We start from the raw sequence: 14,547 nt of genomic DNA, 5'->3' as shown, positions 1-14,547 counted from the left end.
AGGCTGCGTTGCCTTCTCCCAGACATAAAAGGTTCTTCATGGCAGAGGTTGCTGGTGGGTGGAGATATCCTGTTTAGGAGTTTTTTGAAAGATGTTTCTGTTTGTCACAGTGATGAGAGAATCCTATTGATACTTAGGGTGGATGCTAAGAAGCCTGTGTTTTGTAAGACAATTCCAGGAGTAAACTTTCTTTGCTCTTAAAACTTTTCTGGGTCCAAAAGTATAATTCGATTAAGTTATTAAGATTACTTTTCTTAAAAAATCTGCAAACGAAATCGCATATCACAATTTCTTAAGAGATAAGGAAATGTATTGACAATCAGAGCCCCAGTAGAGAGTTCCCAATATAACCCCATAACAATACTACTCATTGATTGAATGAGTAATCTTAATTTTCTATTTTTTTTTTCCTATAAATCTTGCAACACTGTTTTTCAAACTGAGTTACAACCCATATTAGAGGGTTAAGGTATTGCCTCAGGTCACAACCAGATTGTTACAAGTGTTCCTCTTAATAAACTAAAATAAGAAACTTCATTGCTTTCACAAAGTGAAATTTTTTTATGGGACTTCTGCTTCAGTCTTATACAAACTTGATATGAAAGTTGGCTCACAGAATAATATCAAGCACATTTACTTGGGGTCAAAGTCAGGAAGTCTGAAAAATAATCATAGGCATTTTATATTTATGAAAGTAAGATTTTGGTTGAAATGAACCTGATCTGTATGAGGGAAAATCTACTGGTAACTTAGAACTTAGAATGTTTGGCAACAAGAGGTTGTCTTTTTTGCTTGGGAATTCAAGGAATAATTTGGACTTCACAGTTAGCTGAATTTAGGGATTTGGTTGATTTTCGTCAGGAATTTTCTCTCTCTGCCCCTCAGTGCTTTTTTTGTTGAGCTTTGTGTTCAGGCAGACTCCCCCTACACACACCAAAGGTTTCCTGCAGCAGCTCTGGCTTTGCAGCTTTGGCTGAGCAATATTTGCCCAGACTCAACAAGTGGTGGCGCTGCCATGACTTGGTGGGGGTGGGGGGAAACAGCAGTCAAGCTTTGAGGATTATGAATTGGAGATGATGGGTACTTTTGAGCTGCCTTAACATGGAAGGCAGGAGGAATTACCACACAGCTCTTCCAGGGCACTCTTCTAGGTGCTGTTTTGTACTCAACCCTTTGACAAGAATGATAATACATTGCAAACCTTAGAAAATTGATGTAGTATTATTTAAGTAACAGCTTTTTTCCCTGTTAAATTGAAGGCCCAAGGAGGTGATAGCATTTTCCAGAGGTTGAAGAGAATAGTATTTGATGCCAAATCTACCATAGTGGTGAGTTCTAACTATTTAATGTCTGTTGGTCATTAAGAATGTATAGGATTCATTATGTTTAACAAAGGATTAGGTTAAATAGACCTTTCTGATTTATAAGATATGAACTAGTTAGTATTTCCATTAGAAAAATTTATTCATCGGGTGGAAATAAAGTTTCTCTATTCATTTCTATATGATTTGTGAGTTAACTGAAACTAGAATCAAGTAGTTTGGTAGTATGACTTAAAAGATTTTATTTCTTCAACCTACAGTGTAAAATCTTACCTAATTTCTGTGATTTGATGATTGTGTAGATAATGTGAAATTTTAAGTGCTATCTTGAAGAAAATGATGTCTTGGGAAGTCAATCCATTTTCTTTTATAGTAGTCAAAGTGAATTTTAGATCTTAAAGTTTAAATATGCCATTAATTTTGTACTTTCCCCAATTAGCAACTAAAGGATCATTTACAAATGTTCTTCTCTTCCTCCTCCTCTTTTTTTTTCTTTTTCTGTCCTACCTTGTTTCTCTAATGGAGAATTACAGTGTGACAAAGGGCGCGCGTTTAGACTGTTGTTAAGGTGCTCAGTGTGTGCCTGACCATGCTGGGCTTTGACGGAGGGAAGCAGCAGCCACATGAGAGCTCTTTTTCCTCTCTCTGCCTGTCCTGCCTTTTGCTGTCTGTTAAATGAATATTTTTTAAAAATATGAGTCAAGTCCTTTACAACAATGGTTTCTTGATTTGTCCATCCTAACATTTATTCATAACTATTGTGACATGTAAATATAATGCCAAAATATGTCTCATCACTGCTGTCAAACTCACCTAACTTTCCTGCTTCCTCTGGTCTCATCTCAATCCATTCTGTACCACTACATGATTATTATTACTGAGAGAATCAGTTTTGACCACTTTTCCCCTTTTCCAGTGATGCGCATCCACATACCATGTCCATCTACGATGCTTTCCTCTTCGGTTTTTGAATGTGGCTCAGTCTTTCCTGGAACTCATTGCCAGTGTTTACATTGTGCCTCACTCTGCCTCATTCTTACTCATCCTTAAATTCCCACTCCAAACTATAACTTCATTCTATGACGCTTTCTTCTGTCTCAATCCAAATTGATCTTTCTCTTTCTCAGCGTGTCTATGTTGTCTCAGGAGTCAGAGGGACAATCCACAAATAGTATTACTATTGAAAACCCATTAAGTAAAATTACCTTTGCTTTTCTCAGAGCTAGGGATATAGTAAATAAGATGAGAAAATTAATAAGTTAATGAGGCCTTAACACTAACCGGATGAGTAAAAAACGTTAAATATGTCATGTGAAGAGAGTATGTGCAAACCTTCTTAATGGAAAATTACTGGAGTTTTCACAAAAAACCCCAAGACTGTTGGCACCCTGTAACCATCTTAAAGAGACTTTGTGGTTATTGTGAGAAAAATCAGTGTCTTCAGAAAAGGTTGTAGAACATATGGTCCCTTTTGCCACTGCCAGTAACTGGTTCTCTTTGCATGCTGGCAAATAGAATTTGTATTTCCTACAGTGTCTTTAACATGATAGTGCTGAAATACTGTTAGGAATCATTGGAACTTGAATAGCGACAAGGGAAAGAAAACTACAATGCTTTTAAATTCATTGCATGCCTTTTGTGTCAATTCCATCTGAGAGGAACTGCATTTTAATCATTTCTCCACAGTCTATATTCAAGAGCTCCCCACTCATGGGCTGCTTCCTCTTTGGCCTGCCGCTGGGTGTCATCAGTATCATGTGCTATGGAATCTACACAGCGGACACTGAGGGGGGTTACGTAGAGGAACGGTATGAAATATCGAAAAGTGAAACTGAAAGCCAAGAACAGATAGAAGAAAACAAAGAACAGCAGGAGCCAAGCAGTGGAGGCTCTTTAGTGCCTACTGAGCAAGAACCCAAGGATGTGTTAGAAAAGAAGAAAGATTGAGACTTTCCTAGTGTACAATATTTGATGGTGTTTCAGATTATTAAAGAGTCTATTTATTGAATTTAGACATTTAATCAATCATCTTTACAGAAGAAAACATGTTCTTTGTATTTTGCTAATATCAGCTGCATGGGTTAAAGTAGTCCATTCATAAATGGGGAGATATTTGGAGCAAAGAAATTAATGGTTTGTGTAAAAGAAACAGAATCACATTACTCCGTCAGATTTATGTTATAGCTGTTATTACAAAGCATCAGTTGTGTTTGCATGTTTCTCTTTCTGAATATTCTGTGACTAAAGTTCTTGGACAGAGGATACAATTGGCCGGTCAGGTAGAAGATACATGTTTGATAATACCTCTGCCTCCTACAATCCTTTCCCCTTATATATTTTGGATAAGATTTGTATGTACAAAATAGTCTTTAAAAATCTAGCACTTTAAGGAAAACTAATAACTTTTTCTGAATATCAAATAAAGATTATGAGGATAAAAATAATGTGGTTTTATATAATATAGTAATTTTATTTTGTTGTTATTTTTAAAGGAGAGGAAATGTTACTTTTTAACTTTGTAGTTACTTACAAAATTTTCATATGGGCATATATAGTGGGCAAAAATAATGTTGTGATCACCTTTGCAAAATAAGCAGGATTCTCTGGGAGCAGTGGTTTCAGCCATGCCCTGAAAAACTCTGAACAGGTATTCATCCGTCATTACAGGAAGGGAAGGGTGTCTGTTAATCCTATCCTGCTTTTTAGCCATGACAGACTAGTGTTTTTATTTTGAGTCACTTTTATTTTATATATTAAGATTTCTTCTAATATTTTCTTTGATAAAAATCTGATGCTATTCAAAAAGTAATATATATCATATTTTTATGTTTATGGTATATAAACTTTGTTGTAACTTATAGTCCAAAATATGTATGTGTGTATACATGAAATTTCTTGATACCCATTTATCATGTAATGTCATGTTCTTGATGAGGAGCATGTCAAATGACCTCCATTCTCACTTCTGTCACTCTATTCAGTCAGTGACCTCATCTTCTGTCATTAATAAGATAATATGACAGTTCTGTCCCAAATAATGACTAACAATTGATATTGTTTAAATCACAGTTTGATATGCTTATTATAGAGTGTTATTTTTTAAGCCTCTGTCTTAGCTAAGTTTAGAATTTTTATTAGATAACTATTATTTGGTTATTCATTGAATAATTATTCATTGTAAAGGATTCTACTAAACATTTAAAGATACATAATTTATGATCCTGACACTGAAGTTGTTTGTGGCTTTGGTTACCATGGGCTACCTTTGCTTGTTTCTGATGCCATCTGATGAGAATTAAACGGAAACTTCTGTATATTAAGGACACAGAAGTACTAGTTATTGTTGTGTCCATGTGTTCTTTCATTGTTTAATAACTAAATAGCCATTCTTAATGTTTGGTACCCCATTATCATTTTATTTTCATTAATGAAGCAAGTTTGCAGTCATAAGGAATTTTAGGAACTATTAGAATGAAATGCTCTTAAATGGGAACTAGAGATACTAATTTAGCAAGTAGATTCCTTTTCAAAGGGTAATAAATGGTTCTTTGGGAAGATGAATGTTAATGCTTCAAATTGTCAAGCTTGTTTTGCAATAGTGAAAAACTTAGTACAGAAGTCTCATTGGAGACTCAAGCTGGTAAGCAGGTGAACACTTACCAGTGACTTGAGCACATAGTGCATTGATTTTTTAAATTGATTTTAATATTAAAATGTTAATTCTCTGCATAGTTTTTTTTAATCATCACCTGTATTGCTGAAAAAAAAAAATAAAATGAATTAAGTGCAGTGTATATCAGCAAATGAACAACCAGTGGTCTTTGTATTCTGTGTTGCTATTCTTCATAAGTGACTGCCTTAGTTCTGTTACACATTTTACAACTCTACTGTTGCCTCATTGTTGAAGGGATTTTAAAATGTGTGTGGTGGGGAGAAATGTATATGTTGTTTGTAAGTGACTAATGTTATTTCTGCTTGTATTAAAATTTTGATTTTTGCTCGTTTCTGTTTGAGAATATTTTTCCTTACATTGTCAGAGTGCTCAGAAAACAGATTCAGAAATTTCTTCTCTGTTATGCTTTTCTCTTCAATCAGCTATGATACTGGACATTTACCATGGATGCTACCTCCTTTGCAAGAAAAAGTACTTCAAAATGAAGGCAGATCTTTTAATAATAATCTAGTAGAAGAGTATCAATAGTATTATAATTCAATGGTGAATCTTATCAAAACTGCATATATGAGTAATGCCATCACTTTGGAATCTGGAGTTTTAGTTGCAATGAAGTTCCATTTCTAACTTTTAAATTCAGAATTCTGGGCCCTTGCTGTTGGTGAATCTGGTGCTCATATGATAGTTAAGGGTATTTTAAAGAGAAAGTACATTTTTTCCCAAGTACTCTGTACCCATTACACCTTGCTGTCTTTTTGTTTCATTGTATAAATAAATATTCTGTAGCTATTATTGTTATCCAAAACATGTTTGAGGTACATTATACCTGGAATTTTCATTTTTCTCCTCACATGTACTATTTCATAGTATCTGGTATAGAAATAACACAAAGATGCCAAATGTGTAGAATTTGAAGGAAAGAGGAGGATGAGTAACATCTAGCTGTGTGTGCTGTTTTTGTTTACTAGACTTGGTTGTTAATAATATTTCTTGTATTTTGTTTGGGGGCTCTTTTTTGGTTTTGGTTTTGGAAAAGGTAAAATTTTCCATCATTGAATCATATGACATGGAGGTAAGACTGAGGGGAGGGGAATCACTCAGCTGTTCTTACACTGAAATTGTTATATAAACCAATGTGAGATGTTAAGACTGTCACGTAATTGGTGGGATTAAGTTTACTGTTTTATTTTTATAAATATATATTTTTTTCTGAATGTGTCTGAGTCCAAGAGTGGGCAAAAAATTAATTTTCTACTTCAGGTTAATCTATAAAGATTTTGAAAGTCTGTATTACTAACTTGTTGAATTCATGACACCACTTGTAATCTTTGTTTTTCTAAAATAAAGTAATTGAAAACATGATTGTTGTACTATGTATTATTTGGTTTGTAATATGAATATTTGTGCAAGCTAAGACTGATCTTCCACAAAACATTTCTTCCTTTCATTAAACTTTTAAGATGTATACTTACACAAACAGAACTTTGAGTTTAGACATACTCGAGAGAGAGAGCAAATTGTAGTCTAAGCCTTTTATAGATGAAAAACCATAGGTTTGATACATTTTGTATTTCTGATCTAGTAAATTTTTTAGTACTCATTTTTCCAAAGAATTTAGAGTATTTGGGTTTTTTTTTTTTTTTTAAAGATTTATTTATTTTGACAGAGAGGGGAAAAGAGATCTTCCATCTGCCGATTCACTTCCCAGAAGGCAGTAGCCAGGAACTTCTGGTTCTCCCACGTGGGTGACTGGCCCAAATACTTGGGCCATCTTCTGCTTTCCCAGACCTTTAGCAGGGAGCTGGATCAAAAGTGGAGCAGCCTGGATGTGAACCAGCTGTCCATATGGGATGGTGGCATCGAAGGCAGAGGCTTTACATGCTACTCCCCAGTGCCAGCCCCAGAATATTTGAATCTTTAACTGCTAACTGGATACAACACAACATTTTTCTTTCACTTTGTTACCTACGTGGGTATTTAAATCCTTGGAGTCTTTTGCTGTAGTTAATTTGTTTTTTAAAAATATTTTAGAGAGACCTTCCATCTGCTGATTCACTCCCTAAATTCCCTCAACAGTCAGGACTGGGCTGGGGCAGAGTCAGGAGTGGAATCCAGATCTGTGGATGGCAGGAATCCAATTATTTGAGGGATGAACTACTACCTTGCAGGGTCTGGATTAGGATCCAGAACCAGATATCAAACCCAGATACTGAAATTTGGGATGCAGGCATCTTAACTGCTAGACTGAATGGCAGTGCATATTTTGTACTGTTTTGTTTTAAAATAGGGTATTTCTTTTTCATGTTTTATTCCAAGGGCATGTCTTTTAGAGAGGATGACTGATATGGATAACTGCCCAATAGTGGACTCGTGAAGTTGTGAACTTGCTCTGATGAACCAGATGGATGGACCTCTCCGGAAAGGGACAGAGTGCACTCAGGTGTTTATGAAATCCTGAGGAGGGTGACAGGCACTCCCGTGTCAGCCAGGTCGCTGTGTTTTCCTGTTGCCCTCTGGTGTCAACACTGCCTGGGTACAGATCTCATCCATCACCTGTGTGGAGGTGAGTCAGCCGCTTAGGCTTCCTGTTGCGCATTGTCCGTAATTTGGAATAATGGCACTTGTCTCACTATGTTGTGAAGATTAAATGAGTTACATGGGCGGCATATTGAGAAGTGGTGCATTGTCATAGCTCAGAGATTAATAAAGACATCATACTTTAGTAAGTTCGAATTGTGGTTACTATTTGCAATTTAAGTTCTAGTATTTTGGAAGGAGATGGAAAAAAATGTTGATTACAAATACTTAGGTTCAGACATCTCTGAAAATCCTCTGACTTTTGTGCTTTGAAAATGAAAAAAGATAAGTGGATATCTGCTGGGATAATTGATGTATCTGGAGAGTTTGATAGCTTATAATTTAGATTTAGAACATTAATGGAAAATTTCCTTAAGTGGGAAAATCATTTCATTTTTCTGCATGTACACCTTAGTAGTCAAACTGAACTTTTCTCTAAGCCCATCTTCTTTTTTTTTTTTTTTTTTTTTGACAGGCAGAGTGGACAGTGAGAGAGAGACAGAGAGAAAGGTCTTCCTTTGCCGTTGGTTCACCCTCCAATGGCCGCCGCGGTAGCGCGCTGCGGCCGGCGCACCGCGCTGATCCGATGGCAGGAGCCAGGTGCTTCTCCTGGTCTCCCATGCGGGTGCAGGGCCCAAGGACTTGGGCCATCCTCCACTGCACTCCCTGGCCACAGCAGAGAGCTGGCCTGGAAGAGGGGCAACCAGGACAGGATCGGTGCCCTGACTGGGACTAGAACCCGGTGTGCCGGCGCCGCAAGGCGGAGGATTAGCCTAGTGAGCCACGGCGCCGGCCTTAAGCCCATCTTCTATAAACTCAAATGATGTTTTAATTAGAAAGTGGCAAACTTTTGTGATTTTAACAAATATTTAATATCTTTATACTACTGAGGATGCAGCAGTAATCGATTTTTATTTCAAACAATTGCAAGTTTCCTATTTTTGTTAAGTCTCTCTTTTCATGCGATCCATTTGACTTGAAAGCATTGCCGTTAGACCTTTGAGACTCAGGAGGTAATGACCAGGGTAAAGCAGAAAAATGGATCAGCTTTCTTCACATGCAGAGGGTCAGGCGTCTCATCTAGTCTGCAGTGGGGCAGTGCATGCGTGGAGATAGGGAAATCAGACACGGGCCATGTCAGGAAATGCTCCACACAAGGAACGTGTAGAGGAGTGGGTGCTGGAGGTTCAGAGCCTTCACACAGAAAATGTTTGAACATCCTCTAGACATCCCTCTGGTATTGTTTCTCAAGATTCTTCCCTAAATGAAGGCACTGAATCCACCTGCTATGCCCATGAAAACACAGTAGTCTTTTGTCTTACAACAGAAAGATCCAAAAAATTTCAGCCAACTCTAATACACTTAATTTTAGCTGGAGGAAAAGATGGTCCAGTGAAACTGAGAAATTTGTTAAAGAAACAATATTTTTCCACTCAGATTTTTCCCATGAATCTTTGCCTTATTGTCTTCACATTGATTTATGTAGCATTTTCTTCCACAAGGGTTGTTTTTCTGATTGCATGTTTGATATTATGGGGACATTCTATTCTAAATCGTAAGAACCTTGTCAGAAAAGCAGTAAGTGATCTTAATGACTTCTACTACGTTTAATAGTTAAAGTTGGGTGGTTGTACACGTAGAAATACCTGTGAAACCAGTAAGTCTGTGTCTGATTCCTTTGTCTTTTTAAATGAGTAACTGCTTATCAGAGGGCATTTATAAACATACTGAAGTGGTTTTAAGAGATTTTTAAGGTAATACTTCCCCAAACAGTGCATTACTAATCTAAATCTTGTAATTGAGTGACTTCAGAGATCTGATATATTTTCATAAGATCCTAAATAAAAAGTGACTTCCTTTTTATTCAAGAGACCATTTTAGAGAGTCAATTCACAAAATGTATCTTACATTTGGACATTGGTTAATGCTCATTTTTCATTGAATACTAATTTAGTAATCAAGTTTCTAAGATTGTCATATAAACTTTGCATTTCATTGGAGTCACACAATATTGCAGATATTTGGGACACAGAGGGACAGAGATACAAAAAGAGCTGTCATCTACAGGTTCAGTCTCCAAAAGCACAAAAGGTTGGGCAGGGAGCCAGGAACAATCCAAGTATCCCATGTGGGTAGCAGAGACCTACTTGGGTTATCACCTGCTGCCTGCCTTAGTGTGCTGTATCGGGAAGCTGGAATCTGGAGTAGAACTTGATGTCAAAGACAAGCACTAAGGTTTGGGATGCAGATATCCCAGCCAATCTTTAGGCCAAACACCTGCCCTGTGGAGGCACACAGTATTAAAGAAAACCAATTTGTAGAAGATTGCAGTCCCACCAACTTTGGCTATTCAGTTTTCAGAAATTTTAATTAAAAAGATGTCTTTTGACAGTTGTATGTTTGAGCAATAACTAAAGTATATTTCTGCCATGTTGAGACATTAAATTTGAGGAGGATCATAACTCCACCTTCAGCAATATAATTTGTGCCTTATTGCCTGCATTTCCCAGCAGCCTTCTTTATATTTTCAGAAAGTTCCTATTTAAAAGCACAAGTGTTGAACACTTATTTTTCACTTCAGAAATAATAGCCTACTTAGTGAATCCTGAAAAAACTACAGTAGAAATAAAAATGGTCAATAAAATTTAAATATACCTTAATATAATTTGTTAAATGCATGATCTACATTTTCTAAACTTTTACTGATTACTCAGAAGAATCGTAAGTCTTCTAAATATATTAATGGGGAAGACTTCTTGTATTAATTTAAAATCTTAACATCTATTTAGTCATTGAAAATAATATATTTTGTTAGCTATTCTGGAGACATTTACATTACCAATAATCATTGCTTTCTCAGATCCATGAAAAAATGAATAATTATATTATTTGCAAGTGTCAGTCTAAAAGTGTGTGTATTTTAAGTATTCTATTTTAAGTTGCTAGTGCCTATCCGAATTACACAAGCATCACTTTATCTCCCTCCCTCCCTTCTTTTTTCTTTTAATATAAATATCACAGGTGTAACATAGTTCATAGATAAAAATCTAAGAATATAGTGATAATCTGTAAATGCACATGAGCCTTAGAGCATCATTTTTGTTGGTCTTACATGCACTTGTGCTAAAAGCCAGGAGAGAGGAAGAAACCTTCCATTGGTTTTGATGGGCACTTCAAGTTGTGAACCAGTGGCTTAGATGACTATTAGGAAGGATAGCCATGTCAGCGCCTCTGAGAGAAGTTGTCTTTTTGCGATTTCTTTCCGCACATCCTGAGGTCAAGTACAGCACCTGAGTGTGGCTCTCTTGAGCAGTGACAGCTCAGCCTGGGCTGAAGGATGCAAACCTGCGAACACCATGGCAGTGGCTTCACCAGAACAGCTTTTGTTCCCGTAAGCATGACGCAGGTTGTGTCCAGCTGGGGTTTTACCTCTCCTCTCCTCTCCTCTCCTGCCCTCCTTCCTCTGGACACACTGCTCGAATGACTTAACCCAGCCTGTTGTTGATGCCATTGGTGTAGGGGATGGTGTATATGTGGGAGTTTCATACTTTCTGACTCCATCCTCATGAGTCATTTGTATAGAAAATGAAATGAAATTCAAAAATACATCCGTGATGTGCTTTCTTATTCTATAAGATCTACTGTAAAGCAAGTCTTTGTATGACCAGCAGCTGTCCCCACATGTACAATATGCACCAAGATGTCCATTTTGTAATTGAAGGGAAAAAAACCAGAACTTTCCAGAGCGCATCCTGGTGGCAGAGTGCTTCTACTGGACTGTCTTTTTATGATCAGGTGTGATTTTATTTCTAGATTATTGGATTTTTGTGATCAAAAGCAATTTTCCTACAAAATAGAGTTGGTGAAATTCAGAGTGTGTAAGAACGAGAGGAGTGACACTTGTTAGAAGGCCGCGAGAGGATGACACTGTTAGAAAGGGAGAGGGGAAGGGACCATGATCAAGACCGCAGTTCTTTTAGTCACTTGTGTAATTCTTACACACACACATACTTTACAGAGACTTCTTTCTGTGCCTGTTCAGACAAATAGCAAGGCAATCTGGGGCTAAAAATTTACAACACATATGCATCCTTCACCCAGAATCATCAATTGTATTCTTGGAACTTTTATGTAGGTTTGAAAATTCTCCACATAAATGCTTGGGGAATAAAGTTAATATAGTAAGCAATATATCTTTGTTCATTGAGGTTTTTTTTTGTTTTTTTTTTTTGTTTTGTTTTTTGTTTTTTTTGACAGAGTGGACAGTGTGAGAGAGAGAGAGAAAGATCTTCCTTTGCCATTGGTTCACCCTCCAATGGCCGCTGCAGCCGGCGCATTGCGCTGATCCGAAGCCAGAAGCCAGGTGCTTCTCCTGGTCTCCCATGGGGTGCAGGGCCCAAGCACTTGGGCAATCCTCCACTGCCTTCCCCGGGCCACAGCAGAGAGCTGGCCTGGAAGACGGGCAACCGGGACAGAATCCGGCGCCCCGACCGGGACTAGAACCTGGTGTGCTGGCGCCGCTAGGTGGAGGATTAGCCTGTTGAGCCCTGGCGCCGGCCTGAGATCTTGAGTATACATTCAGAATTTGTTTAATGTCAAATGTGGTGTAAATATACCTTGACACTTCATATAAAATGAAGCATGTTAGTATTTACCTGTATTTCCAAAGAACTATGTTTCCAATAACTTAGAGCAAAATGCTTTTATGCAAGAAGAAAACCTTGATATCAAAGGTGCACTTAAAAAGTTTGAATAAAATTGACTCATAGAGACTTTAAAAAGGCTTTTGCTATTAATAATAAATGTTGTGTTCAAAAGCTATGAGTATGGATTGAAAGTTTCATCTAGCTCATTCAACTTGGAAAATAATAAATATATAAGTAAATAAATACTTTATACATTTTCGTGAAACTTTAAATAATGACTATTGATTAGTACATATTGGAGTATTAAAATCCCAGATTAATTCATAAATCCTCTGTGAAGTGTTTGTTGACTCTTCTAGGTTGTTATCTTTCCACATCTTGGCTACAGAGAACATCATATAAGCTTATGTTTTATGTTTAATTTATGGAATGGCTCTGTTAAATCAATTTATTAATCCATTTATTGAAAATCTAATGATATTTTTAGGAGTTGAAATCACGTTTTCTGAGCCAATGTTCAATAAGAGTTTGAGTGAATGACTGAATCAACCATTGGGTAGGTAGATAAAACAGAATTTTCAAAAAATCAAAACAAGAAGTTTAAAAGTATACAAACCACCCTTCCTCAATAAAGCATTTAAGTAGATACGCTCTTGCTTAGGAATGACTGAACACACATATACACAAATTTAGAAAATCTCATTCCTCCACATGTTGATTATGACAAAGCCACATTTTCACGGTATGTTTCCATGAAAATTCATTTTTCCGTAATGTGTGCAAAAATAGCTAAATTAATAAGTAGAGTGTATCTTTGAAACAGAACTACTAGCAGATATGTAACACACAAACTCACATTGAGTGATTTACTACAGGACTTTGAATGTACACAGTGAGAGTGAGTTGATTGTGCTCTGGAAGGCTGTGAACTTTGCATCTGAAACTTGAAGTCTATCAGTCTCAGAAAGGGAAGATAAATCCAAGGTGTTGGAGAGCCAGAAGTCGGAGCCCACCAGAAAGAACTTCATTACCTCTGAGTCTTTCCCACACCTTCTCAAGGGTGCTACACACAAACACCGAACCCAGGAGCTGAGATGCAGAAGGAGAACTGGGGGGGGGGGGGGGGGGGGGGACAGCATGCCCAGCACTGCCTCACATCAACGAGGTGAGTCAGAGATGAGCAGTGAGCTTCAAATGTCTGCAGCCTTAACTTCTACCCTCCAGATTGCACTTGAGATTCCTCTTGTAGCTCATGGTCACAGGAAATGTGCAGGACAAAGCCACAAGTGGCCATCTGCTGTTATTGGCACCCCACACACTTCATGCATGCCCGATACTCCAGAACCATATTTAATCACAAGATAATGACAGTTTGTAAGGCATGCTTCTATTTGACACGATGCAACTATTAACTACCAGTAACAGGAAGCCCTTCTTTCTAAGAGGGGAGCCAATGTTCCCTTTTAGCCCTTGGGGACTATTCATCGTGCTTCTATCCAGTTCACATGCCCCACTTTATTTGTTATAGTTTTGACAATTTTTTTTTTTTTTGACAGAGTGGATAGTGAGAAAGACAGAAAGGTCTTCCTTTTTGCCGTTGGTTCACCCTCCAATGGCCGCCGCGGCCGGCGCATCTCGCTGATCCGAAGCCAGGAGCCAGGCGCTTCTCCTGGTCTCCCATGTGGGTGCAGGGCCCAAGGACTTGGGCCATCCTCCACTGCACTCCCGGGCCATAGCAGAGAGCTGGCCTGGAAGAGGGGCAACCGGGATAGAATCCGGCTCCCCAACCGGGACTAGAACCTGGTGTGCCGGCGCCACAAGGTGGAGGATTAGCCTGTTAAGCCACGGCACCGGCCTTTACATTTATTTTTGAAAGGCAGAGCTAGGGAGAGACAAGGAGATACAAAGAGGGAGAGAAAGCAAGCTCCCATCTGGGGGTTTATTCCCCAAATTCTCCCAATGGCTGGGTCTGGGACAAGCTGAAACCAGGAGCTGGGAAGTCAGTTCAGGTCTCCATATGAATGGCAGGAATTCAGCAGCTGTGCCTTCACTACTACCTAACAGGGTCTGCATAAGACGGCTTGACCATTAGCAATTTCATCAAGATGGAAATCCTCTAAATGTGTACAAGGTTTACTTCCTCTCTTCTAGAGTAGCTGCTACCTCCACTCAGCAGGTTCAATCTGAACTGAATTGTGGCTTCAAGAATTCATATATTGAAGTCCTTATCCCTAGTGCCACTCAATGTGACTTTATTTGGAGATAGGACCTTTAAATAGGTGGTGATTAAGTTAAAAGGATGGTGTTAGGATGGGCCCTAAGCAATACG

The 14,547-nt window shown here is 38.0% G+C and overlaps 1 protein-coding gene across 3 annotated transcripts in view; it reads left to right on the top strand.

Annotated features, from left to right (window-relative positions):
- Window positions 1-4,280, top strand: part of TMX3 (thioredoxin related transmembrane protein 3) — a 37,510-nt gene extending 33,230 nt beyond the window's left edge. For all 3 annotated transcript variants that reach the window (XM_062201785.1, XM_062201787.1, XM_062201786.1), the window contains 2 exons: window positions 1,260-1,328; window positions 3,009-4,280. In XM_062201785.1, coding sequence (XP_062057769.1) covers window positions 1,260-1,328; window positions 3,009-3,269 — 330 coding nt within the window. In that variant the 3' untranslated portion in view covers window positions 3,270-4,280. The remainder of the gene's footprint in view (window positions 1-1,259; window positions 1,329-3,008) is intronic.
- Window positions 4,281-14,547: the final 10,267 nt, after the last annotated feature.

This window comes from Lepus europaeus, chromosome 9 (genome assembly GCF_033115175.1).
Source record: "Lepus europaeus isolate LE1 chromosome 9, mLepTim1.pri, whole genome shotgun sequence".
Taxonomy (NCBI): Eukaryota; Metazoa; Chordata; class Mammalia; order Lagomorpha; family Leporidae; genus Lepus; species Lepus europaeus.
Note: the sequence above shows the minus strand (reverse complement) of the source record. Positions and strands in the feature narration are given on the sequence as shown.